Source organism: Pygocentrus nattereri, chromosome 7, assembly GCF_015220715.1.
Source record: "Pygocentrus nattereri isolate fPygNat1 chromosome 7, fPygNat1.pri, whole genome shotgun sequence".
NCBI classification, from domain to species: domain Eukaryota; kingdom Metazoa; phylum Chordata; class Actinopteri; order Characiformes; family Serrasalmidae; genus Pygocentrus; species Pygocentrus nattereri.
The window spans coordinates 28465615-28493303 of NC_051217.1; the positions used below are offsets into that span (position 1 = coordinate 28465615).

The window sequence follows — 27689 nt, forward strand, 5'->3', positions numbered from 1 at the left end:
AATATTTAATAAGGAAGTTATAATGGATTTAAATCCATGCTTCCCTTGTCCATACAGTGCACGTACTTGATTTTGTAATTAAATGTGTCATAATACTGAGTTAGGCTCTATTTAATGGGAAACACACAACTGGAAGTGCAAACCGATAAGGTAGCATTTCTCGATGGAGTAGCACAGATCGATAGAGTCTGCTGACGATTAACGCTACGGTAGCATTTTTCGACAAAGCAGCACAATTCGACAGAACACCGGGTCTTTTGAAACAGAAGGGGACTGAACCCTAGACGTGTTTCTGCGTGGCGTCGAGCGTCCGATGTTTTGGTTGCGACGTCCTGACGTCTCACCACTAAACCAGACTAAGCGCTGCCTGCTGTATTACTGAAGGTGTCCGAGGCGAGCGCCTGACTGAGAGCGTTTCTATGTTTGTCTGGTCGCGAGAGTTCGTGGTTGTAAAATGAGCTCTTCAGAGGACCGGTGTCAAGGGACAAAGCGACCCGCATCTCCAAACGAAGTATGTTCGATTCAAATAATTTTCTATCGACGCTCGTTATTACAACAACCAGCCATTCAGGCTAGCACAGATAGCTAGCTGCTAACGGTAAGCTATGTAAGTTAGTCATTAGGCTCTGCAGTGAGGCTAGCGTTAGCTAACTGGCTAGCGTAATAACTTGTTTATCTATTTAACGCTATTCTACTTACACTTGCGCTGTATCAGGAATGTGACACGGGCCACTGACATATTACAAATGAACTGCATTTCTTCAGAATACACAGTGGACTTGCAGTTTACATTGTTTTCGCAACAGATGACAGGATAAGCGTTAGCAGTGTTTTCTGGTAGGCTGTGTAGCTAGCAAACAAAGATATTTTAACAAAGAGCCATTTTAGTAAGTGAGCCAAAGATACAGTCGTTTGGTGTATGAAATAAAGTTCTGTTTGCCTAGTTAGCTAGGTTAGCTGAGTTACAATGATGTGATCTTGCAGCATCACCCAAATCGTGACATGCTGGCTAATTAGCCACCTGCTAAAAGTAGTTAGCAAGTCATGCTCTTAAGGGAGCCTTCAGTAGTGTCACTAGTTCTAAGTAAACTAAAACTGGATTCACAATTCATTCTGTTGCACAGGCAGGACCCACACAATGGGCATCAGCAGACTTGGGAACAGACGAAAGGAGGCAGAAGTTTCTGAGGCTGATGGGGGCAGGAAAGGTGAATATGAAATTGAGCCAAAGTAGTTGACAAACAGTTTTGCAGACACTGTTAACCTTTTTTGCAAAACATGTTAACTACCTTTTTGGCATTTCTTATTAGAAAGAGCACACGGGGCGGCTTGTTATTGGAGATCACAAATCAACATCAAATTTTCGTACAGGTGAGTAAACAAGAAATAGGAATCCAGTTTTGCACGTGCAGTGTTTGTCCTTTGTGTGTATCATTGAGGAATTCATTGTATTGATGTGAAATGGTTAATGTTAGAGCAACGTGCAGACTAGTATTTCTCTACAGAAATATAGCTGTTTATTTGCAGTCCAAAACAACACACGTGTCTTGAATTTTTATATTTAATAAATGCATTTAATTAAAAAAAAATCTGGGTACTGTTTTCATTTTACCCATTCCAGGCATGTATTTAGAAAATACATATTAGGTCAAAGCTTTATCTCTAAACTAAAGTAAAACAACATCTCGGACACCAGGCAGTGTAAGCATTTCATGTAGTTACTTTCTGTGAAGTAGGTTTTAGATGCTTTAAGTGCTTGAGATTTCACTTTAAATCCGAATTACTTCATGTTTATGATTGTGTGATGCAGATATTTGGAAACTTTGTTGGAATTTGCCTTTAAAGTGAGTTTAATTCACAAGATGCTAGCATAAAATATCAGTTCCAGGATGCCTTGTTCAGAGTGCTCCAAACAGAACGCCAGTAAAATAGCAGTTAGTTCATTCTGGATATTTACCCTCCTACAAACTTTAGCTCCAGTACTAATTTAACACACTACACTGTAATTGTTCACAACTTTCAGATCTCATTGTTTTGGTTAATCAGATGTGTTGTATTAAAATGGGAACACTGCATGATGAGATGTCTGAGGGGTAGAGTTGGGCACCCTTCTTCTACATGATTACCTGTTTGGATATCTGTGATGAAATTCATAATTGTCAGTAATAACATGCCTTTTCTTCTTCTATGGTCTCTTCAGGTGCAGAAGATCAGAGGATGAACTCTGAGCTCGAGCACCAGTACCAACAAGGACTAGATGGCAAGATTTCTGGCCGGAACAGGAGACACTGTGGCTTGGGTTTCAATGAGGTGAGACCACATTCACCCTGTCAAAATCCCATTTCTTGCTATAAGTGGTAGCAGCAGGTGCTTAGGACCCCTGAGCGAGCAGGGGGCTTAGGGAGTGTGCAGTTAATTGTTTTCCACACATTTATTCAACGTTCAGTGATATTGCCTACCCCAATATCATGATATTGTCTTATGAGTAATTACCTCACAATATGCTTTTCTCAGCATATTGTTATTGTCAGCACTTAAAGAACAAATTGCATGTTTCATTCGAGCATCATTAGTCTTGTTTAGCTATTTTAGGTGAAGCCCATTTATCGAGGTACTGAATAAAAATTACTGTACTCAGTTTTTATCACATTTTGAAATGTGACTCTAGTGGGGCTTTTTTTTTCAGTTTTAACTTCTTCAACTTCAGAAACAGTAAACATTGTGCTACATATTGTGTTGTAAAAATTGTCTTCAAGTATTGTGATGCTTGTTTTTTGTCATATCACCCACCGCTGGCTGATGGTCTAATCTAGATAGGCGAAGTTTAGTCTAGTTGTAATGCTGGGGAAAATATTTGGGACCCCCAAATATTTAGAAATGGTCCTGTTTATCACAATAACACTACATATTATAAGGCAAAGTTCACCACATTTGCGTAACATCTCTTTAGCTCAAAAAGACCTGTAGGTGGGCTGCTAGATGTGTATGTGAAGCTGTGGTCATTGTATTTTCCGTTTTCATTTTACCAAATGTGCACCATTCGTAGCAGTGTGCTTTGTCACAGTTTTTAATAGTTTCCCTTTCTATGTCACAGCCTGCTCCACAAACTGAGAGTCAGAGCACCGTTGAATCAGGAAAGCCAGACAGCCCCAACCAGACCTCTGAGAAGACGCACGAACAGCCGGAGGATCAAGAAAAGACACATTCACCAAGCACAGACCATGAAAAACAGGAACAGTCAAAAAACACGCAAGACTCAAAGGAGGACAAAAAAAAGACTTTTAAAATGGCATTTGTCAAGGCATCATAAAAAAAACTTCAGATTCTTTTGTTCTTTTCTCCCTAAAGTTCTCTCTCCAGTGAATGGCAGAGAAAAGGCAGTTTTTAATCAAAACTGCAGCTTTCTTTGAAACATCAATTTGTCAGTTTGGAAGGGTTGCAAAGACAATTTCCTCCCTTTACTTTTTATATGTGCACACATTCTGAAAAATAAAATCATCAGTATCAAGTGTAATAAATAATTGTCCTAACATCAATAAAGCAAATGTAATTTACATCGATACATTGTGGCTCATCGTGTATCATGAGAATGTGTAACATTAGTGGTATGTCAGTTGTGCATGTAGCAATATGATTGCAGAAGCTTATTTGTTCATACTGTTTTTGACAATCTGAAAAGACCATCAATAAGGACAGGATATCAGATGACTACAGTTACAGACATTTTTTATTTTGAATATACTGAGAAAAATATAAATGCAACACTTTTTATTGAAACCCATAAAAACTGTGGGTCATGAAGCAGGAGCCCTGCATAAATATGTTATGAGAGCACAATCTGCCTGTAGCAGCATGACACATGTCTATGAAAAAGTATTTTCATATATTCATATATTTGATCAGTATATTTATTATAAAAATAGCTCCTCTTAAGATGTGTGTTATAAATGTACCAAGTATGATTTGGACAATATAAAATACACAAGCCCTATACCATTGAAAATTTTAATGGTGCAAATGTATTTAGTTATTAAAAAATATGAAAGTCATAAAGCACTCCTGATACAGATACAGGGGATGACAGACAGATGAGAAACAGAAACACCAAACAAAACAGGACTTCAACATTGAAGTAACTAGATGACGATCACAAAGGCAACCACAGAGGTGAACTATATTAAGTTAATTGGCAGCATGTCATTTATAAAATACTTAAAGCTAAACAATTCCACATATCGAAGTGCCTTGAAAGGACAGTTACTAAAATACAACCTTTAATCCACCACATCGCTTGCTAAAACGGTGGCTCGATAATGTGTTATGTGAGAGTCAACTGGTCTGATGATCACAGGCAATATCATTTAACATGTAAGGTTATTTTAGATGACCTCTATGGTGCAAATGATTCAATGTGAAGAATACAAAGAAGACATTTCCACCTTCCTTATCCTTTAATTCATTTGAGGTGTTACCTATTTAAAAAAAAGGTCCAACATCACTACACAAAAAACAAAACAAAATGTTCAATGCTTGTAATGACAGAAAGGCAAAGAGCTCTTTTGCAGGAGCAATATTTTGCTCGGTGCATCCATTATTATGTCCCCCTGTAAGTAACTGCTATATCAAAATGTATAACGTCTTTCCATCTACAACATGCAGAAAATTAGTAATTATCCTAACAGCAAGGGGAAAAAAAGCTTATAAAAATTGCTAATAAAACGTTATGCAAGCACAGCAATTTAAATGAATTTTAATCAAATATTAAATTAGAATCGATCAAATATTAAAATTAGTTTCATCAATATTAGATACCATCTTTGGCAATTTTATATGTGTAAATCCTTGTTGTGAATCCAAAAATGAAAACTTTAGCAATTACACACTGAAAAACAGTATTTACGCATTCTGTTCATTATGTACAATCTTCATATATCTTCAGACGCAGCTTTGGCTGAGAAGAGGAGCAGAAATGACAATCAAACTCAACAGACAAACGCATTAATACCGAGTTTGCTAGTCATATATTACATTCAAGAAAGACCTGCATGTTTAGTGTCTGACGGAAAGTCAGAGTTATGTAAAAGAATCTGATGGATTATGAACAATCAGCAGTGCATTTTACCTTCACACCCAACTGTTGCATTTAATAGAAATTAAAATTCCAATTTTGGGGTCATAAGGGGCCTAAAGTCACAAACATACCATTGCTTTGAAGGATCATTTCCAAGTAATGGATCTTGTAAGGCAGAGGCCTAGTTAAGAACATATAGATGGCAAAAAGTAAAAGGAAATGAAAGGAAAAACCTGAATAAATACAGCACAAAACGAGAAAACATTACTATCAGAGTTCTAGCCATATTAATAATTTCAAATCAAGTAATAAATAAGTAAACAATATCACTTGTTTTAATTCAGACTCTTATCTGGTTTGTCTAGCAGAGCATAATGAATGGTTGATGGCGTACTGGCCCACTAAACAACCATACAGATACCAGGTCTGCCTCTGGTGGCTGAGAACATAAACAACTGTTCAAGACTGCAGCTACACAGGTCTCCTAACAGAAACTGTTAATAAAAATTGTAATATCTGCTAGTATATTTACTTTTATATTATGTACTTTTGACTGAAGTAGAAATATACTTATTTTACTAGGGGTGTTTGCACTTTCATTAAAGTATTTGCACATACAGAAAAACGTATTAAAATGATCTGTTCAATTCACTTAATTATCATTTTAGTTATATAATTATAGTTAGAAATCTTCCACAGAACTGATGTATGCAGCTTTTAACTGGGCCTTATTCTCTGCCTTATGAATTCTATTACTTTGGAATGATGCTTCCCAACAGTGTTACAAATGGAACAAATGGCCATCATTTTAGTTTAAGGCCCTTTTCATCAATACTGTCACTGACATCAATCTTATCGTCACGTAGCAATTACTGGCATAAGCTATTCATAAATATTTAAGTGTTGTTTTATATGTTACTCAAAGATTATGCATGTGTTATGTTCCTGTGTTTGTAGCCCTCAAATAAAATGCAACTCATACTTCTCAGGTTAACTAAGCTCAGAGATCTCCTACTATTTCACCTTCTGTGCATAGAGTTTTCTGTGGAAAAGTCCTGATCTGCTCCTGCTGCTGAAGGACATGGTCTAGGTCTGAGAAGTCCAGCTGCTCTGAGCCTATAGGAAGCAGTGCAGGTGGAATACTAAAAAGAAAAAAACATTTTCAGAGCTATTTTTCACCATAAGGTCCTATATAATAACTGGGGCTTAAAGACATTCTCTCACTGTTGGCTGATGTGGGCGTCTTGAATGCTGCATGTGTAAAAAGCATCCCAACATTTTCTGTTTGAACTTAGCAATATCAAGAATTTTGAAATCCATGGCAGTATTTTATGCATTTTAGTAAGTATATCATATATGAATCATATAATATAAAAAAAATCATATGAGAAAGGGTAACATACTGCCATCACTTAGACAGCACATAAACACTGCAGAGCAGGGAGAGCAGTGGTCTCCATCTTCAGTCCTCAAAAGACAAAGTCTAGCATGCTTCTCTGATCCAAAACTCTGATTAAATCTGGTAATTAACTGAATTTCATTTCTAAGGAAGGAAGTCACCACAGTCTGCTAGATTCCAAGCTCCCACAACCTCAACATAAAATACAAATGTGTCTAATGAATAAAAACTAACATAGCCAGCCAGTGCAATACTTTCATTCATAGTACCTTGATTTAGCAAGTAGGTTCTTTATCTTTTGCACATTACGAATGCGTTCTTCTTTCTCCTCCTGGCTTAAGGGTTCTTCAGGCTCTGTCTCCTGGAAGCGCTTCGGTATAGATATCTTTGGGGGAATAGAAAGCTGAAGGAAGAAAATCTAGGTAAATAAATGAAGGTGCTTCATATAACGCTCACGAAGGATCAGGTAAAGTAATTTCATTGTATGGACAGCCTTAAGCGTAAAAGGGGAATTCCACAAATTTTCTCTGCAGAACCCAATTCATATGTAACAAAGTCATTCTGGATGGTTTGTGAAATGCTTAATTATAGAGAAAGGTACTGCGTCAGAATTATTTGCAATGGATGAGATGAGAACCAAACGCCTGAAAAGTTGAATGCCTTTAATCGCACTCAAGAAATATTATACCGATTGGTATTTGACAAAAAAAAAGATGAAATTCAAATGCAATGATTTGTAACTACCGACAAAGATCAGAAGTGTACACGCTATGATTTTCTCATGAAAGCTGGGCAATACACAAATGTGACAGTAAAAATATTGATGCCATTTTGAATAGGAAAGTTTCTCTAAAATGGACTATACCACATCAAAACTTTCTAAATGACTTTATTTACATCTCATCAATTGACTTTTGTAGGATTATTTAAAAATTATTTAAAAATTGATGGAATTCCCACTTAACACTGAAAGCAGAAGATCAGATCATAATTTTGTGCTATTGAGAGATACATATTTATGATTCTTCTTATTTCATATTTTCATAAAACCACTAATGATCATATTTTTTATGGTATAAACAAACTGAGTACGCAGAAACATACTTCTCTGCTGAGGTCCACGTCAAAGTCGACAGGCTCCAAGTCATCTATTATCATAGGTCTGGCTAGAACTGTGAGCCATTCATCTGTTTTTTGGGGTCTGGTTTGTGGGCTGTGCTCCTCCTGGCCTTGCCTCTCTGCTGTCTGCACTATCCTCCCCGAAAGCTGCAAATCAAAGCCCTGCTCCCGCCTCAACTATGGGCGTGGACAAACAACATACAGCAGAGAGCAGTCAGTCTATATGTTAGATGTGTACACTGTACAGGGAAGACAAATTTCATTTATCTATAGCAAGCCAGGGACCAAAGGACCAAAAGGCGAACAACCTAAACCAGAAATGACTCCCCACTAAACTGACCCCTAAAAAGGTTTGGTTATCCTGGACAAGTTACATGGTTTATTGATGTTCTAATAGAAAATAAGTACACATCATCTACAGAGAACACACTTCTGCACGTTTTAATGCAAAATTTATTTGCTAAACTTAGTTTATAATTTATGTTTATCCTTTACAGGGGAAAAAACTTCAGTACTTGTCTGCAAATTGTAGTGCACATATTCTATTTTATTCTATTCTATTTGCTGAGTTTTACATACTGCGAACCAAAATTAAATATCAAGTTTACAGTGTTTGCATGCTATATTTCCATAGGCCACATTTTATTATGTATTTTTCCAATATGTTAAATTCAACAAATGAATTTAGCATTAAAATGTGCCAAACTGTGTTCTTACTTTCACACAGAATTTCAACAAAATATGTCACTGGACCAGGGATGTTTAAACCTTTGCAAATGACAGTACAAAAAATATGTCACATTTAAAGCTGAGAGTGACAAGGACATGTTGGACTATTAGTCTGATGACAACCGGCCTTCAGACATTAGTGGTCAGGAGCAGGACTAGTCAACATACTGAATTTTCTCAGAATAACAACCAATATGTAACAATTGCCTCGATCAGTATTTCCTTACAGAACTGCTGAAAAAATTAAAGAATGAGTTCCAGTCATTATCCACATCACCAAGAGTATGGGTTACAAACATTCTAGATTACAAATTTAAGCGGTAGAAAACCCATCACCATTTCATGTCATGCTTGATTAAGAGATGCAAGGATGTGTTCGGAATGATGTGTTTCCAGTCAGTGATTCCCAATACATTCAGTAATTGCACACTTCAGACATGCATATTATGAAACCCTCAAAGGCTTGTAGTATATGATATAGCAAACAAGTTAGTTTCATTTCTTCATGGCAAACATCATGCAAAAAAATTCAGAAATCTATGACCATATTAGCTTATTCATAAATCCAACTTGCTTAAAACAAATGTTTTTTATGTAGACACTTCGTACTTCTGCAGCAATAACAAACAAATTCCAATGTTAGTTTAAAATCCACAATTTTATTCATTATTAGTGCAAAGTTCTACATTAGAAAATAAAGTGCCTACGCAGTGTATGAGTTGAGGTGTTACTCTAATTGCTGCAGTGATAAGCCTTGTGCTAACTGACTGCAATAATGTTGAATCTTAGTCCTTTTGAAATGGTTTTACAGATAAAGTCTGATCTAAACTGCACAGTCAGTGGAGATTCTGGTTTTACTCCAAAACTAGGCTGGAAAACTGTCCCTTTGTGAAGGACCATTTCTCGTAAGATCATATCCAATCATCGCAGTCGTAGTAATTACACTGCCTAATGATTTGTCGCTTTTCAGCAGTAAAGACAAGAGTGTGGGTGGAATAGGATAACATGTTCAAGGTCTTCTATCACATCAGAGCAGAACATTTCCTTGGGTAATGCACTTTGGTAGGTAATGCAAAATTGCTGTTCTTACTATTACAAGTTGGGTGTTGATTGGAATATGTGTTCTATGATTCTAGATGATATTCAGCACTGAAGATGGTGATCAACATAGTACCCGTTAGAGAGAAGAGCAATTCACAATCACAATCATTATCTATCTAATCATCAATAACAAGAGAGACCAGTCTCATCCATTAAGGTAAGAGCTGATACAATTATTGTTGCTTGACTCAGCTCATCAAGCAGGACCTGACATCAACCAAGACTTTCGTGTGACTAACCCATGGATGAAGGGTTTTAGAGGTGTTTAAGTGCCAGCTCTTTACCATCTAAGTTCTAGCACAAGCACTGGCTATATAATACAAAAACAATATGTCAAAAAGGTGAGTGGTATTACTTCATATTTAGGATGTCTGTAGTCCTGTCAAAGACAGAATCGAAGTTTGAATCAAAGATTCAGGCAATGGTGTAAACAGGAACCAATGAGGTGGCAATTATAGCAGCAAGAGGGTAAGCTGTGATCTAGTGAGAAACAGATTGCTGCTATGATTCATAATAGCCATTTAGCTCAGCTGAAAGACATCTTTGCAAGGTATATGCAAGAACTTTTGACTGGTAGAAATGACAACAGTTACTAAAACTGCACAAAAAGACTATTATAGCATGTAATTAATGCTTTGGAACATATGGCCCCTGATTTCAAATGCAGCATGATTAAAGGACAGAGGGATGATGAGGCATATCAGGGTATGAGGAGGCACTTCACCAATTTGGTCAGCTATGAGGGAATATGTATGAGAATGTTTTACACACAAAATATATACATCCTTTTCCCAGTCGATCACCAAAAATTACTGAATAAGATTTACTCTAATTTATGAGGCAGCAAGACAGAATTTCTCCCACCATATCAAATTCATACAAAATATAGGTTTACAAATGTTCTCAGAAAATATATTAATGATGATTGTATAAATAACTGTGTGAATTAACATGAGAGAAAATGTACAATTAAAAAAAATGTAAAATCTGTTGTGGGAAAGAGAATAAGCAGAGCAGATTATGCCTTATTCACAAATGTGTACATTCACAAGTCAGAGGTCCAGAGGTTATGTACAGGACTGTCACCTCTTATTGCTTATCTCTGTGTCCCTGCCCACAGATGCACAGCAGACAAGCACACCTTCCAGCCAATTCTTGCACCCGCAGCATGGCCCAGTTCTGCCCATAACATAACATGTAGCTGTATCACCAGCATAGGTTAAGCTTGGGAGGAGGCATTTTGTTAGCATGTTAGCTGTCTGAATCTCAGGCCCTATGTAGGAGGGGCATAGCGAGGGTCCCTGTATCTGTGGGGGAGGGGATAACGTACTGGTCCCAGGTCGGAGCAGATGGTCCGAGAGGAGGCCTGCGAACTGGCTGACAGCCGTTCAGCCTGATTCAGGTTGCGCTTGCGCTCACGCACCAGTGCCCTCTGGTGTCTTTTCATCCTCTCCAGCTGTTCCTCCACACTCATCCTCCCTCGCTGGGGTAGTTGACGGGGCTCCTCGGAGTACAGCTGCTCCAAGGCACTCTTTGGTCTTTCCTGTGGGGCAAAGAAAACAGAGCTTGTGCAGTTGTACATAAGACAAATATCTGTAGAACTGGAAAACTGTTTCACATGTGTATAAAGACTATAAGACCGGTCAAATTACATGTTTTTCTGTTTTATAAGTGAAAATAATTGAACATTTAAATGTGGCATTTTCTGCAAATTTCAGTGCACAACCTTTACATTCTGAGTTTAACATACTGGAAAAAATTTAACTAAATATAATATTTGCACAGGTCACATTTTTTGTGTAGAAATGTGTTCTCTGTAGAGGATGTGTTATTTTCACTTCGAAAATCAACAAAACACAATTTGACCATGGGTCCCCAAACTTTTGCATATGACTGTATCTGTATGAAAGCTTGTGCTTACCATCATTGGTAGGTCTCTTTTCAAAGTGCTGCAGGAGGTTGACTGGTTGAGTCGGAATAAGGAGCCTGACAGACCTGCAGGGCAGAGGAAACTTCATAGTCTGCATTAACAAGACATAAATGTTCCTACTAAAGGGTTTTAAAGAAATGCAAGCAAGCATTCTTACCTGAGAGTCAACATCATCAGGTACAACATCATCACTAGATGGTGGAATACCGAAGTTCATCATATTTTTTTTAAATAAAGAATTTGGTTTAGTATGTAAAAATTGTTTCATAAAAGTTTCAAAATGTACAGGTCACTCCCCAGTCCAGATGGTCCACACAGTAGTTTCCACATATAGAAACTAGGCTGCAAAAACAGCCGAATTTGAGCTTGTAGTATTAGTGCTGTGACAGAAGCGCATTCACATATCTTCATATTCAGCCTACAACAGGGTAGCATTGCCCATTCATGCTGTAGTTAAATAGAGAGTTAAACAGTGTTTTTACAATGAGGCATAATATAAGGCAGCCAATCAGAGTTTAGGTCATTTACATATATCAGTATAGTAAACCATGCAAAAAAGTGGATATCAGGAAGAATGGAATGCAAGAAAAAAAACAGGATACTGGGTGGTACCAGAAATCCAATTATGGCCTCATCCATGCCTAAATATCTATTAAATTAGTGAATCTGAAAGTTATGAAATAGAAGTGCACCTCTGTTTGGGAGTGTCCGGTAGCCTCCTTCTGTCTGGTCTGACACATCCTTACTTCCAGGTAGCTCTGGTTCACTTAAGTACGAACGTAACTCTACCTGCGCACACACACACACACACACACACACACACACACACACACACACACACACGCACACACACACACACACACACACACACACAAATGCAAATCCATCGCTGTGCAAATGCTGTTGCAGTCATGAAGGTCTGTACTTTTTCTGCTCAAACAACTGAATCATATCATTAGCCAATTAAGAAATATGCTGGGAGATGAATCAGGTATCAGACCAGGGAAAACATGTAACATGATGCCAGCAGAGAGGCACAATTAAGCCTAATCCATGGTCAATTTAACACTAAGGCCAGTACTAATTTCCACAGACAAACTTTTTTGCATCGGTGATGTAAAGTCAACTAACCCTGCAATCTCCGTTAACATAGCTATACTCTCTGTCGCGTTTCCTCTCATCTGACTGCCTCTTGAGACCACGCACTGACGTGTGCCTGATGATAGAAGTCTCTTTAGGGAGGGGAGGAATTGCAGGAGGTATGTCCTCACTGTAGTGGAGGGGCAGAGGTGGTCTTGGTGGGGCAGTGTCTTCCAGCTGTTAACAGATCAAATACAGCCAGATTCAACATTTTAAAACAAATATTTTGACTAACTGATGTAAATAAACAGTAGAATCTCTTAAACGAGCTTCCAGGATAAGGGGCTAAGATTGTGTGTGTGTATTGCTACTTAGTCCAATGACTCATGTCATACAGTATAGTAGTAGCATTCAAATGCAGCACTTACCTGGCTCATCAAATTTAACACAGATCTGCCAGGATAAAAACAATAAACTGGACCATTGTTGACTGTGTGTCCGATTTCGATAATGCACCCCTAGTGTTAACTGAACATCTGTTTGGTGGCACCAAGCACATACCCACTTTGGCACAGACTGTGACAGCTGGGTACTGGAGTTCTCAGAGGGCATTGGCAGAGGGCTGGAAGTGAGACTACGCTGGGGGGTGCGTATCTCTGCTGGGGTCGCAGACCTTGAAGGCAACTCTGTCACTGAAGGCACAAGTTTCCTCCCTGCAAACACATGAAGATTGAGATTTATATTTAGAGGTTTACTAGTTCCACTGAATCATCCATCCATCCATCCATCATCTTCCGCTTCTCCGGGGTTCGGGTCGCGGGGGCAGCATCCTGAGCAATGAAGCCCAGACCTCCCTTTCCCCAGCCACTTCCACTAGCTCCCTGGGAGGGATTCCGAGGCGCTCCCAGGCCAGCTGGGCGATATAGTCACGCCAGCGTGTCCTGGGTCTTCCCCGGGGTCTCCTCCCCGGTGGACTTGCCTGTGACACCTCCCAAGGGAGGCGTCCAGGAGGCATCCTAACAAGATGCCCGAACCACCTCAACTGGCTCCTCTCGACGTGAAGAAGCAGCGGCTCTACTCCGAGTCCCTCTCGGATGACCGAACTTCTCACCCTATCTCTAAGGGAGAGTCCAGCCACCCTGCGGAGGAAACTCATTTCAGCCGCTTGTATTCGCGATCTCGTTCTTTCGGTCATTACCCAAAGCTCATGACCATAGGTGAGGGTGGGAACATAGATCGACCAGTAAATCGAGAGCCTTGCCTTATGGCTCAGCTCTTTCTTTACCACAACAGACCGGTAAAGAGCCCGCATCACTGCTGACCCAGCACCAATCCGCCTGTCAATCTCCCGCTCCCTTGTACCATCACTCGTGAACAAGACCCCGAGATACTTAAACTCCTCCACTTGAGGCAAGAGCTCATCCCCGACCCAGAGAGGGCTCTCCACCCTTTCCCGCGTGAGAACCATGGCCTCGGATTTGGAGGTACTGATCCTCATCCCGGCCGCTTCACACTCGGCTGCAAACCGATCCAGTGAAAGCTGAAGTTCACGGCCTGATGTCCCCAATAGGACCACATCATCTGCGAACAGCAGCGATGTGACCCTGAGGTCACCAAACCGGACACCCTCCATCCCCTGACTGCACCTAGAAATTCTATCCATAAAAATTATGAATAGAATCGGTGACAAAGGGCAGCCCTGACGGAGTCCAACTCTCACTGGGAAAAAGTCTGACTTACTGCCGGCCATGCGAACCAAGCTCCTGCTTTGTTTGTACAGGGCCTGAATGGCTCGTAGCAAAGAGCCATGTACCCCGTACTCCCGAAGCACCTCCCACAGAATACCCCGGGGAACACAGTCGAATGCCTTCTCCAAATCCACAAAGCACATGTGGACTGGTTGGGCAAACTCCCATGAACCCTCGAGAATCCTGGAGAGGGTAAAGAGTTGGTCCAGTGTTCCACGACCAGGGCGGAACCCGCACTGCTCCTCCTGGATCCGAGGTTCGACTATAAGCCGGACTCTCTTCTCCAGTACCCTTGCATAGACCTTACCAGGGAGGCTGAGGAGTGTGATTCCCCTGTAGTTGGAACACACCCTCCGGTCCCCCTTTTTAAAAAGAGGCACCACCATCCCAGTCTGCCAATCAAGTGGCACCACCCCCGATGTCCACGCAATGTTGAAAAGGCGTGTCAGCCAAGACAGCCCCACAACATCCAGAGCCTTGAGGAACTCGGGACGGATCTCATCCACCCCTGCAGCCCTGCCGCCAAGGAGCTTTTTAACTACCTTAGCGACTTCGGCCTCAGTAATGGACAAGCCTATTCCCGTGTCCCCAGACTCTGCCTCCTCACTGGAGAACGTGTCGGTGGGATTGAGAAGGTCCTCAAAGTATTCCTTCCACCGCCCAATGACGTCTTCAGTCGAAGTCAGCAGCACACCATCTCCACTATATACAGTGCTAGTGGCACACTGCTTTCCCCTTCTGAGTCGCCTGACGGTTTGCCAGAATCTTTTCGGAGCCGACTTAAAGTCACTTTCCAAGGCCTCACCGAACTCTTCCCACACCCGGGTTTTTGCCTTGGCAACGACTGAAGCCGCAGATCGCTTGGCCTGTCGATACCTGCCAGCTGCCTCTGGTGTCCTACAGGCCAACCATGTCCGGTAGGATTCCTTCTTCAGCTTGACGGCATCTCTCACCTGGGGTGTCCACCACCGGGTTCGAGGATTACCGCCCCGACAGGCACCAACTACCTTGCGACCACAGCTACAGTCAGCCGCTTCAACAATGGAGGAGCGGAACATGTCCCATTCTGAGTCAATGTCCCCCACCTCCCCCGATATCTGGTCAAAGTTCTGACGGAGGTGTGAGTTGAAGATCAATCTGACAGGTTCTTCTGCCAGACGTTCCCAGCAAACCCTCACTATACGTTTGGGTTTGCCTGGTCTGACTGGCATCTTCCCCCACCACCTGATCCAACTCACCACCAGGTGGTGATCAGTTGACAGCTCAGCTCCTCTCTTTACCCGAGTGTCCAGTACACATGGCCGCAAGTCCGCTGACACGACTACAAAGTCAATCATTGAACTGCGGCCTAGGGTGTCCTGGTGCCATGTGCACTTATGGACATCCTTGTGTTCAAACATGGTGTTCGTTATGGACAAACTGTGGTTTGCACAGAAGTCCAAAAACTGAACACCACTCGGGTTCAGATCAGAGAGGCCATTCCTCCCAATCACACCCCTCCAGGTCTTACTGTCATTGCCCACATGAGCGTTGAAGTCCCCCAGTAGGACAATCGAGTCTCCAGGAGGAGCACTTTCAAGCACCCCTTCCAAGGACTCTATGAAGGCTGGGTATTCTGAACTGCTGTTCGGTGCATAAGCACAGACAACAGTCAGGACCCGTTCCCCAACCCGAAGGCGTAGGGAAGCTACCCTCTCGTCCACCGGGGAAAACCCCAACATACAGGCGCCGAGTCGAGGGGCTATGAGAAAGCCCACACCTGCCCGCCGCCTCTCACCATGGGCAACTCCAGAAAAGAAAAAAGTCCAGCCCCTCTCAAGGAGATTGGACCCAGAGCCCAAGCTGTGTGTTGAGGTGAGCCCGACTATATCTAGTCGGTATCTCTCGACCTCGCGCACCAACTCGGGCTCCTTCCCCGCCAGTGAGGTAACGTTCCAAGTTCCAAAAGCCAGTTTCAGCAACCGAGGATCAGAACGCCAAGGCCCACGCCTTCGGACACTGCCCGATCCACAATGCACCGCACCCCTACTACTGCCCCTCCCATCGGTGGTGGGTCGATGGGAGGGGGGACTCATGTAGCTCCTTCGGGCTGGGCCCGGCCGGGCACCATGAGTGAATGCCCGGCCACCAGACGCTCGCTGGCGAGCCCCTCCCCCAGGCCTGGCTCCAGGGTGGGGCCCCGGTAACCCTGATCCGGGCAGGGTACACGAGTCCTGCTTTGTTGTCCTCATAGGGGTGGTTATGGATCACACTTTGTCTGGCCTGTCACCTAGGACCAGTTTGCCATGGGAGACCCTACCAGGAGCTTTTGCTCCAGACAACATAGCTCCTAGGGTCCTTCAAGCACACAAACCTCTCCACCACGATAAGGTGGTGATCCATGGAGAGGTCCACTGAATCAATACATTAAAAAACTGGAATAAAATATCCCTCACCTGGATTCTGCATTGAGTCAATGGTGATTTTAAAGGTGTCTTTGGTGGAACTGAGGCCAGCCATCACATCCTCAATCCTCCAAAGTTCTCTTTTCAACTGTGTTTTCTCCTGAACACATACACATACAGTGCATCACGCACACTATCCAGTATTACTCATCCAGTAATTGATTTGGTCAGTCAGAATAAGTTGTCTAAGTAGAGTCCTTGTCCCCATGCCCTCATGTAAGTGAAAGATAGAGAGAGAAAGAGAAGAGAAAGACAGACACTGAGTCACCTGAGGCACTGTACAGAGGTTCATCTGGGCTTGCAGTGCTTCTCTCAGCAGCTGTACTGACTGTTCTAGCCGACCATATTCCTCCCATGCTCTCTCCATCTCCTGCATAACACATCAACCAAAAAGTAAATCCTCTGCAGGACATATAAAGTACTGACATATAAGAAAACATTAAAATCAAAGGTTCTTGGTCTGCTGTTTACAGTATCACTGTAACCTGATGTAACACCCAATGTAGCTGGACATTAAAGATGGCTGTGCTAGTGTTATTTATGCTCAAACCCACCGTAGCCACTCTGGAGATCTCAGCACGGATGTGGACCAGGTCCTCTTGAAGCAGCCGCTGCTGGTAGGCAATTTTCTCTGTGTGTGCTGGCTGGTCTTGGTACTGCTCCATCTGCTGGTGTGACACATCCAGAACTGACTCTAGCTTGTCCTGGGAAAGGAAGAGAGAACGAAAGAAAAACAGAAAAATGAAAGTATACTGTATGGGTCCATCTAGATTTAACTGCGATAGAAAGTATCAATCTTGGTTATTTATTACACTGTTTTAAAGTGTTAGCAACATTTACAGTCGTATTCAGAAGTTTGATTATGTTGGTCAAATGAAATGTGTCATTTTTCTAAGTGAAAGTAAGTTAATTTTTCTTAGTATACATTTTGCAGAAACTTTAGTACATTACTTGTTCTTATTTGCTGAGTTTAACACATTCAGGAAAAAAAGCATGAAATAAAAAATGTGCCACAGCTTTTGCACTGGCCACATTTTATGTTTTATTTATTTTTTTTGGTCCAATATGTGAAATGCAGCAAATAAAAAGCAATTATGCATTAAGTGTGTTCTCTGAAGAGGATCAGTACTTATTTCCACTAAGAAAATCAACAAAACAATTCATTTGACCAGGGTGCCCATTTGGCATTGTTTAATTAAAGGCTAGAAATGATCAGGAAAACTTCAACAACAACACATTAACTGTGGAAGCCTGTGGTACAATTATGTGATGCGGTACGACTTTGAACCAATAGTACAGTACCTTATCCTCCTTTAGTGTGCTCAGTTTGATCTCAAGCTCCTGCAGGATTTTGTCCTGTTCACATAGACGACTCAGTTTCACCTGCAGATGGCAACAGATAACCTTAGAGACTAACATTTGAAAATAACTTACAGTATTTCCCCAGGCAAGACAGGACTGGGTAAATAATGTATATATACATATGCATATATATTCATACATATATTCTCCACTATTATTAAGACCTGATAAAGAGTACATGTACTTCACTGCTAATCCCTGGTTTGAATACTGTGGGTAGTTTGTGCATTTCTACACACACTGCTTTCCACTTTCCTTAGCTAGACTTCTGATTTCAGGAGCTTCAGTTGTAAGCAGAAAGAAAGCAGAATATTCAGAAGGAGCTTGCTGGGATTCTGTAGCACTTTTAATCATAGCTTGTTTACAATTACGTTGGCTTGAAAAAGCCAGTTTACTGTTCTTCATAATCTTCTTCTTATTATTATTCTATACTCAAAAAAACTAAATGCAACTCCTCGTACAGTTTTCGAGCTAGAGCCACTTTTCAACATCATGGATCCTATAACTGAGATTAGGTTGCTTGTGCTTTTCTAAGGAATCCGACTTACAGTTTTAATAAATTATCGTTCATAGATGATATTTTTTCCCATAGGAATGAATGGGCCGAATGTTAGCGACATTCACATTTGTGATGTCACAATGGGCACCTTTCACACACGCTCACGCACAGAACACTTAGTCTCACAGACTAATGCTCAGCAGTATGAGCACACATAATGAATTTTTAAGGTGGAACAGCTCTTCTTAAGGTAGCAGTAAAATTAATGTGGCACAGAATTTAAGGTGGAACTTTTTTTAAGGTGTCACTAAATTTAAGGTGGACCTTCAATCAATATAGAACTAAAATTAAGGTGGCATGGAATTTCAGGTGGAACTCTCTTCATGGTAGCTCTAAAATTAAGGTGGCACAGAATTTAAGGTGGAACTTTAATTAACATAGCAATAAAATTAAGGTGGCACAGAATTTAAGGTGGAACTTTTTTTTAAAGATAGCAATTAAATTAAAGGTGCACAGAATTTAAGTTGGAACCTTATTTAAGGTGGCACAGAATTTAAGGTGGAACTTCATTCACAGTAGCACCTAGCAACAAATTACCAACATGACGGACACTGCAGCTTCTGCTTAACAACATTTTGGCAAAATTCTATCAAGAGTTTTTAACCATTTAATATTTTAAGGAAATTAACTGGCTTTTTCAAGCCAACTTAACATTTGTTCAAGACCTTCCCCTTTCTAGTTAATTCATACTCTTATATTCTTAGTTGATGAATTCAATAATAAACTCTAGTTAATTTATATTCTTTCATAACATAGGATATAATGTTTAAACTATAGTGAGGTAAATAAACAAAACAATATAATTTCATCACTCTAGTTTGAATACTGTTTATAAAATGTGCTGTAGTAGTTCTTATCAAAAGGCTATTAAAGTGTTTTGCAAAGTGGAATGTTGACATAAAAGTGGAAAACAAATCTACTGCAGAATACACTTCTTATAACCATTTCCACTGAAAGCAACACCTTTTCTTTGAATGAATTATTCATGCCCTTAATCTCTTTGAGTTATTGTTGTTTAATTCCATAAAATATTCATAGCTGACAGAAAAATGATGGCTTTATAAATAGTTAAATATTCCAGATAAAATATTCTTTATGCACAAAAAATGAAAAATAAGGGCCCAAGGCTCTTTTTTCTACTCATTCAAACAGCATACACAGATGAAATCTCAAGAGCCCCAAATGTCTATAATTACCAAACAGTTGAATTAAGTTTATTTGGTAACTTTTTTTCAAAAAGACTTTATGCACTAAAAAATCTGTAGATGTAATGTAGTATATAAAGGAGCAATGACTGAAAGTTTTATGGGATTTGATCATTTCATACTCACATCAACATCACTCTCTGCCACCCTGACTGGTTTGGGCAGCCGTCCTTTCAGTGTTTCATTCCCAGCCATCTGCAGAACAGTGCAAAGAAAACTCATTTTCTCTTGGGTCTCCAAAATAGAATTACAGAAAGCAGAATACAGAAAACAGCTTAGTGTTCATAAATGAACTCTTTATAAATGAACATGAGTATGAGCTGCACTTGCCCTTGGACTCTAGATGAAGATCATGCTAACAAAATAACGTGACAAAAAAGCACTGTATAAAATAAACTCTACATAGACAAATACTGCATCCTTGGGTTTACTTTTTCAAATGAGAGAGCCAGAGAGAGGGACAGAGAGGAAGAGAGCAAGGAAAAGAAAAAAGGAGAGAAAGAGAGAAAGACAGAGGTAAAGTAAGGAAGAAGGCAGAAAGAAAAAACAGAGACTTGCTAACTACACATTATGCTTTGAACATGCACTTGGCCACCCCCCCCATCAAACCGCCAATCAGCCAACCAGTCGTCACATGATAGCAATTGCACAACATGTTGGGAGGAAAGGCATGTGGGGGTGTGTATGGCTTGAGCTAACATAAAGCTGTAGGCACACCTCACATTGTTAAGCAATGAGGGGATGGTGACACTCTGGAGGCAGTCAGTGCTTACGTTCCAGAGAGGTGCCAAACCCCCCGCAGTGCAGGTTTGTAACATACTGTGCACCATGAGGATCAACGGCTCTATGCTTTTCATCTGCATTAAACGAAGAAAAACATCTGGTCAAATGCAGCTCTGTCTCGACTGCTGCAAGCATTGCTCTAGTGTTAGCAAGTTGATCACTACTCTTTAAATTGGACTGAAGCAAATTAATACCAAAGAATAAGATTTTAATTCATCAGTTTGGTGACTTGGCCCTATAGATCAGTGTTGTTGTGTTGAAAACAGGAGAGGATAGTCAAGGACAAGACCCGATAATAGAGAGAAGTCTGACATCGCCAAGCCCCACCTTCAGATCCAGGTACTCCAAGTCCTTCTTCAGCTGCACATAAGTATCATCAGCCTTCAGAAGGAAAAACAAAATAAGACAATATGTAACTTTTCATGCCTGAAAACGCTACCAAACTATTGATTGCTCCATACATTCAGTCTGTAACTGCTCTCATTGAAGCACTGAAACACTCAATAATGAGGGGTGTTGTATGAAATACATGATTAATTGTTATATGTTTCCACCCCAAAGGTGTCATACACGGCACTGCTGAGTTCACATATATCAATGCTATTATTTTCTTTTTTTTTTTGTTTCCAGTTTTACATTTCAAACCATCCATATCAGTGTAGGCTAATGTCTATTGTAGCCCTCTTGTTCAAACACAGCTTTTAAATAGTCTGCAAAGAAGAAAAAGCTGAAGAATGATTATTAAATATATATATATATATATATATATATATATATAATATATATATATATATATATATATATATATATTTTAAATATACAGTCATAATGATTGGAATATCCAGCTACAGTTGCTCTCACTGGACGTCTTAATATTTCTATAAGGACAAACAAATAAAACAAATGTGATTAACCACAAAAAATGGAATGAATTACTATAACCAATCGACAGCCCTAGCTACAACATTAAATTCAAATCCTGAACAGTTTGGTCATTAGTTGATGAATTCAATAATAAACTCACTACACCTTGCAATGCTATGATCTATATGACTATCTTGCATAAGTGTTCTGCTCTTTGATCAATAGTCTGAAATTACATAACGATTTTACCTTTATTTTATCTTAGTTTCACAGACTGCTATGAGCTGTGGTGTGAGTGACTGTCTCACTGACCTGCCATGAAAACAGTATTTCATATTTAGTAATTTTGACATCTTTTCATATGAAGTTTTTATATATGGAAAAAAGAGTGCATCTCACTTGAAAACTTCAAGGCTGATGCACTTAAACCTTAAAACACTTAGGACGAAAACAAAGTACAAGAAAGAATGCATCCACCAAGCAGTAACACGGGCTATTATTTTTTTCTTTCTTTTCAAACAGCTTGGCTGAAGCTTTACAGCAGACAATGAGTTCAGGGCTCTGCTTTAGCTTGAAACACCAACCATGAAAAAAAACTGTCCTAGACATACTGAATATGCAAAGGTAAAATAGTTGGATAAATTATAAACTATTTATTGGTTATTTTTATCAGTTTTTCAAAACTGCCTTTCGTCTCAGCCAACTAATAGCTGTGATTAGTTTAACATTTCAGACTGATCTTGTCAAGCAATTTTTCTCATTCCACAACTGTATCAGTCATTTTACATTTCAGAAGGTTGGTTTGAACATACACCTTTTTCAAGCAGATACACAAACAAAAAACTGACAGCTTTTACTATGAAGCTCTGAAATGAAAACAGGCCTTTAGCAAATGCAATAAGCCAAAATCCATGCTGAAATGATTGTGGATCTAGAGGTGGCTAGTTGCATAACATGCCATGCCAATATAACACTCAAGAACACAGCTATAGCAGCCAAATGGACAGCTAGGCACTCTGGGGCAAAGGAGGCTGGTGTATTGATGTTGCCTGCAGTACAGACAGGCTAGAGGAGTGAGATTAGCCGGACCAAGGCCTAACCTTCGGTCGGGAGAGCTGCCGTAGATGGGCCAGAGTTTGGCTGCGCACCCCTGCCATCATAGCCTGATGTCTCCGGAGCTGGATAAGCAGGAGGGTAAGTTCCTCCGGCTAACCAGAGACACCACAGTGAGCAGAGAAACAGGTGTGATGATTACTGTATGTCAGCCCATGGCTCTGATAGACAGGGCCGATCAAAGACTGTTTCCAGTAAGAGACTTGCTCAATGTCTTAACTGATGCGTTAACCAACTATTTGTCCTATCATCCATTTTATTACATAAAAACAAGACAGTGCAAATAAAAAAAAACTTTCTAGAAAATACAGCAGTGGCACAAGGGTCTTACTGTTTTTCCATGAAGACTAGGAGTACTGACAGTGTGAGTGATGTAGCCTGATGGAGGTATGGAGCGTCTTTCGATTGTGGCAGACTCGAAAAACAAACAGAAACAGGAAATAAGTGAAGCTGTACAAAACAAGTGGAGGTAGCTATACAATAAAATATATTTAGCTCAGCTATTCACAGAAAAAAGAAACGAGCTTTAAATCATTATGTGACCTTTGTTTTGAATGTAACACCTTACTGAATCAAGAGAATGTCAACTTTTTAAGGGCACAAAACAAAACAAACTAAGTTAGCTTAAGCAAAGATTAAAAGGGGTCAGAAAATAAAGAGAACTCCATGTGGTTGCCCTTGAAATGCATAAAAACTCATTTCAATCTGGCATGTTAACATCTGATCTAGGCTGACAGCATTAAAGATAAACAGTTTTAGAGTGAGTTCTCCTGGTTTAGAATGGAAACAAAATATTTTACAATCATTATATGTCAATCATACAAACATCACCTTTACTGTGTAACTGAATTTCTGCATTAGTCAGCTACATACCTTTTGAGAGTATATTCGGTGGGGAGAACTGGACGGTGGCACCTCCACCATGGGTCTGTCCCCCAGGGGCTTAACCGTCACCCGCTCAGCAGGGGTGTGGGGTCTCCGAGGGGACAGCATGCTAGGCCCTGGGGGCCCAGGTGGAGGGATGTCAGCAGGAGTAGGGGGCACAGAGACAGAGCGTGCAACGTCTGGGTTCACTCTGGTGGAAGAGACAGCAGTGGAGTAGTCTGGAGCTGGAACATAAATGGGGGCAGTGGGGCTGGCGTGGCGATACTGCTGCCTCTGCTGCCACTCATACAGCTGCCAAACAGTGCCGTCCCTCGTGGTAGGCTGAAAAGGCTGGCCTTGTGCTGCCCGAAAGTGACTAATGCGGTCCTGGGCATATTTGTAATCGCTGGTAAGCTGCCGGTGTGAGTTTGGTGGACTGTGGTATGGACTCTTGGACATGAACTGCTGGGCTTCAGCTGCTCCAAAATTGGACTGCACTGGAGGGTTTTGGCGTGAGAGGTTACCTTCGCTGGAGATGGCTCTGGGTTTTGAAGCAGGTCTTAATTATTTCCACATCAATAACAAGACTTTTACAGAGAAAAAACTTGGATGCTGAGCTCTGAGGTGTTGTTAAAATTCGACCACCAGAGGGAGATGTGTGTAAGTAATATTTTCATGTAAGCCTCCTTTCACTGCTTATTTTGTTCAAGTGTGTCTAAAGGTAGGTGCAAGTATGCATGCTAAGGAGGGCTACAATGATTTGTTGGCAAAGGCAATTAGTCATTGACACTGATTATGGAAAATGTCAGTTTTGTCACAATAACACTAATATGATTGTTAACTAAAAAATAAAAGTGTTCTGTACTCAATTATGGTTATTTGTTATGCATAAATTTCCAAGTAATGTGAATAGAATACAACGAACTGTTAGTGTTAATATTTCTTCTGTTATATTACTGGACCACAAAAAAACTCTGTAGTTAAGAATGTAAATAATTAACCTAATTAAACTAAAATCAAGCTTGCGGCTAAAAATAGATAATTGTGTGCAAAATAGACATGGCTGTGCAAAATTCTAGAGAAAGGCATGGTAGACGGTGATGGCATTAGAGAGCTACTGAGGTACACTGAGTCAAAACTAGTCTAGTCAGGGCATCAATCAAGCCGCAATAATACGGTATTCAGTTGAAGTGTGCGTATATACAGGACTTTTATTAAGGTACCCAAGGTGGCTCATACGATTACATTTCAAGGACAGTACCCATCAAAATAGCATTAATAAAACTAGCAGTTTCGGTTCTGAAATCTGATTGGCTTGCCGGTTAGTGATTGATTGTTGAATAATGAGTTAGTTACTGCTCAAAAGAATTTGTAAAAATACTTGTAGCGCAGACAGAACTTTCAATAATGGTAGCGCTGTGCCTAGAGCTGGGTATTGTTCAAAAATTTTCAGTACCTCTACAGCTACAGATACCTTAATTTTAATACCTATTCCTGAATGATACTTTTTTCAATACCTTCTTAAAATACTGAGTTAAAAAGTCAATTACTGCTTTAAATAAAAAATTATATTTAACAATATACGTTTTTTGAATTAAGAAATGTTGACATTAATAATATGCTTAAGGAATGTCATTTGGACAGCTAATCAGCAGTCTAGATTTTGAAATAAGCATACTCACTGGCTTGCTGATGGTAATAAGACTGACTACCTAGCTACTTTATCCGATACTCAGTTGGTACCATAAAAGTACTGAATCTGATTATAACTCCTAGTTATAATAAAGGTTATCACACGATCAGCCCTAATTACAGATCTGATGTTTTTTGTGAGAAAACAGGATTGGGTATCCAAGTTCAGACTCACCCTCTGTGCTCTCCTTTTTGCACTTTGACCCAATTCTCCACCTGTTCCAGAGTGCTCTTCCTCCCCTGAGTGTGTGTGGGTGTGTCGGAGTGCGGCGTGGGGCCCCTCTGATATTCCACCAATCCATTTTGCTCCACGGTTACCCCACTCCGAAAAGAAGCTGGCAGGGTTGATGCAGCACGGGAAGGGATGCAGGAGGGGGCGTGAGAAGTCACTGCTACTTCTGGAGCTGACAGCTCGACCTCCAGTGTCCTAACCCCCGGTGACTTCCCCCTCACCTGCTCCATTTCAGGCAGGACAGCCCGGCTCTCCTCCTCCCCCACTAACACCTCCTGCTTCTGCAGCTCTGTCCTGTCATTTTGAGAAGCTTCTGCTTGGAGAAACACGTAGTTTTGGATGTGGTTAATCTGACGTATTGCCTGCTTCTCAACCTTCTCACTTGTGTCCAAGTTGTCTGGGTGATCTAACTCTTCAAAGACACTGTGTGGGAAAAATGAGAGGGTGTTATTTTCTCATTCAGCTGATTAATTTGTCTGGAAAGTGCCATGAGAATTCTACAATTAACCATGACTTAAGGTCTGGTGCCCCTAATAACCATGGCATCTACTGAATGACATAATGTGAGTACCAAAACACAGTTCTGCCAGCTTGAAATTGGAAGTGAAATTGGATGAGTTTAGATTAGAGCAATGCAAGCTTTAGGGCTCTTCAAGCTGTGGAAATTTTAATTAACCCCTCAACCTTCCAAAGGTGACTGATTTCTTGCTCATTCTCTCTTATAAAAGTCAAGTCCTTACTCAGTTACAGGAACAAAAGAGGTATTTAAAGGAAATGTATGTAAATTTCAGTTCCAGACTCGCTTACATTAAAAGATTTTCTGTAAAGACCTACAAGTAATCAAATTAAAAAAAGGATGAACAACACAGTGTTCTGTTAAGTTGGTCAAATTCAGGCATTGGTCATTTGTAAGGTTGGGTAGTAATGCAGTATTTATAACAATCCGGACACAAAAAGGATAACTGTAATCTGTTACAGTTACAGAAAAAACGGCAGTATTCAGATACATCAAAAAAAATCGAGTGAATAGCAGCAAGATGAGCAACTCGAACTCACTCCACCACCATTTATCGTCTCTGTAGTTGGCATAGCAACAGCCAGTGTCATTGGAGGGTTGAGTGCCAGCAGATACAACTTTAAACAACATCAAAAGACTTAGTTTGTCCTCCATTTCTATCACATACAGAGCTCCATCTCCCAAATCAGCTCAAACTGGCCTACAGAAATCTGAGCTAAGTGAGCAAAAGTGGTTGAAGCAATGGCATCCTTTGCCTTTTTTATGAGAGGCAAAAGATCTTTTTGTCACTTGTAGATGTTTTTCCATTTGTGCGCACAACACAGCAAAATTACATGGCTGCACAAAACCACAGATGAGGCACTGAACAGCACTTTGTAGTAGCAAAATGTAAACACTGTACTACCTGGCCATTGTTCATCCTGACTGTATAGCTGTGCTATTTCCTAACATAAGCTTCTATTTACATATCTATAGTTAACTAGGTAAGCCGTATAGGTGACCATGGTAAAGAAAACAGTTAACAAAAAGTTGCAGGGTCAACCATTTGCCCTAGACATCTACAGCTAGTGCTATAAAGGCAGGACAGAAAAAATAGCCTTTATCTTTATTAGTACTGTGTGTGCTAAATGGCTTTAACAGGAAAAGTAAAACAAAAGTAACGAAAAATAATCAGATTACATTACTGTAAAATGGTAATCCTTAGGATTAGGTTACAGTTTAATTTTTTAATATGTAATCAGTAATCTGTATTGGTATATATATTTTTAAGTAAATCTTCCAACCCTGTTTATTTTTATATACTTAATTCAAATTACTACTAGTATACAATACTACTTGTATACAAACCATTTGACCATATGTAAGCGAGTCTATGTCTTACTCCAACAAGACTCATTCAGGCCTCAGACTAACACAGCACCAAAGACGCAGAAGCTCCAAACATTTGCTTGCATTCTGAAGGATGAACAATGAATACATACGCCTCAAGGCTGTAGAATTTGCAGAATTCACAGATGGGACTGAGAGAAAAAAGAACAGAGGGAGATTTTGCACAAGCTTGGTAACTGCTCAAAAAAAAGCACCCACCCCCAACTTGTACAGAAATATACAGTATTATTTAAGAATTCAACAGAAAGATCAGGGGAAATGAAGTGCCAGTGGGTTTGAGTTGTAGATGGTTATGAAGCTATGAAACAAGGTGACTCATAACAGAGGATGAGGAATGGGTTGCAGAATAGAAAAGATCTTCATACACAAACTTACAAATGAAAAACATGGCCAAGTATTTGAGCAAGAAATTCTCAAGTACGGTGCTGATGTAACTGCAGGATGTTAACTGCCAAACTAAAGGAATAGCTCGCCCAAAATGCTAACAA

The 27689-nt window shown here is 40.3% G+C and overlaps 2 protein-coding genes across 10 annotated transcripts in view; one reads left to right on the forward strand and one right to left on the reverse strand.

The window, feature by feature from the left end:
- The first annotated feature begins 337 nt into the window (after window positions 1-337).
- On the forward strand, window positions 338-3562 carry c7h11orf58 (chromosome 7 C11orf58 homolog). The gene is made up of 5 exons (XM_017711098.2): window positions 338-511; window positions 1125-1208; window positions 1311-1371; window positions 2201-2310; window positions 3095-3562. Exons 1-5 carry the CDS (start codon window positions 455-457, stop codon window positions 3308-3310), a joined length of 528 nt encoding a protein of 175 aa, XP_017566587.1. The 5' UTR covers window positions 338-454; the 3' UTR covers window positions 3311-3562.
- Window positions 3563-3709: 147 nt separating this feature from the next.
- Window positions 3710-27689, reverse strand: part of plekha7a (pleckstrin homology domain containing, family A member 7a) — a 114529-nt gene continuing 90549 nt past the window's right edge. For 5 of the 9 annotated variants that reach the window (XM_037540239.1, XM_037540237.1, XM_037540241.1 and 2 more), the window contains 20 exons: window positions 25239-25718; window positions 23381-23912; window positions 22839-22922; window positions 22495-22602; window positions 20858-20911; window positions 20521-20604; window positions 19874-19942; window positions 17924-18004; window positions 17176-17325; window positions 16890-16991; window positions 16613-16721; window positions 12991-13142; window positions 12481-12666; window positions 12042-12138; window positions 11341-11414; window positions 10750-10962; window positions 7575-7766; window positions 6740-6873; window positions 6095-6213; window positions 3710-4951 (listed from right to left, as the gene is read on the reverse strand). In XM_037540239.1, coding sequence (XP_037396136.1) covers window positions 4926-4951; window positions 6095-6213; window positions 6740-6873; window positions 7575-7766; window positions 10750-10962; window positions 11341-11414; window positions 12042-12138; window positions 12481-12666; window positions 12991-13142; window positions 16613-16721; window positions 16890-16991; window positions 17176-17325; window positions 17924-18004; window positions 19874-19942; window positions 20521-20604; window positions 20858-20911; window positions 22495-22602; window positions 22839-22922; window positions 23381-23912; window positions 25239-25718 — 3046 coding nt within the window. In that variant the 3' untranslated portion in view covers window positions 3710-4925. Of the gene's footprint in view, window positions 4952-6094; window positions 6214-6739; window positions 6874-7574; window positions 7767-8957; window positions 10963-11340; window positions 11415-12041; window positions 12139-12480; window positions 12667-12990; window positions 13143-16612; window positions 16722-16889; window positions 16992-17175; window positions 17326-17923; window positions 18005-19873; window positions 19943-20520; window positions 20605-20857; window positions 20912-22494; window positions 22603-22838; window positions 22923-23380; window positions 23913-25238; window positions 25719-27689 lie in introns of those variants that run through there. The other 4 variants (XM_037540240.1, XM_017711145.2, XM_017711147.2 and 1 more) reach the window with 4 other exon arrangements.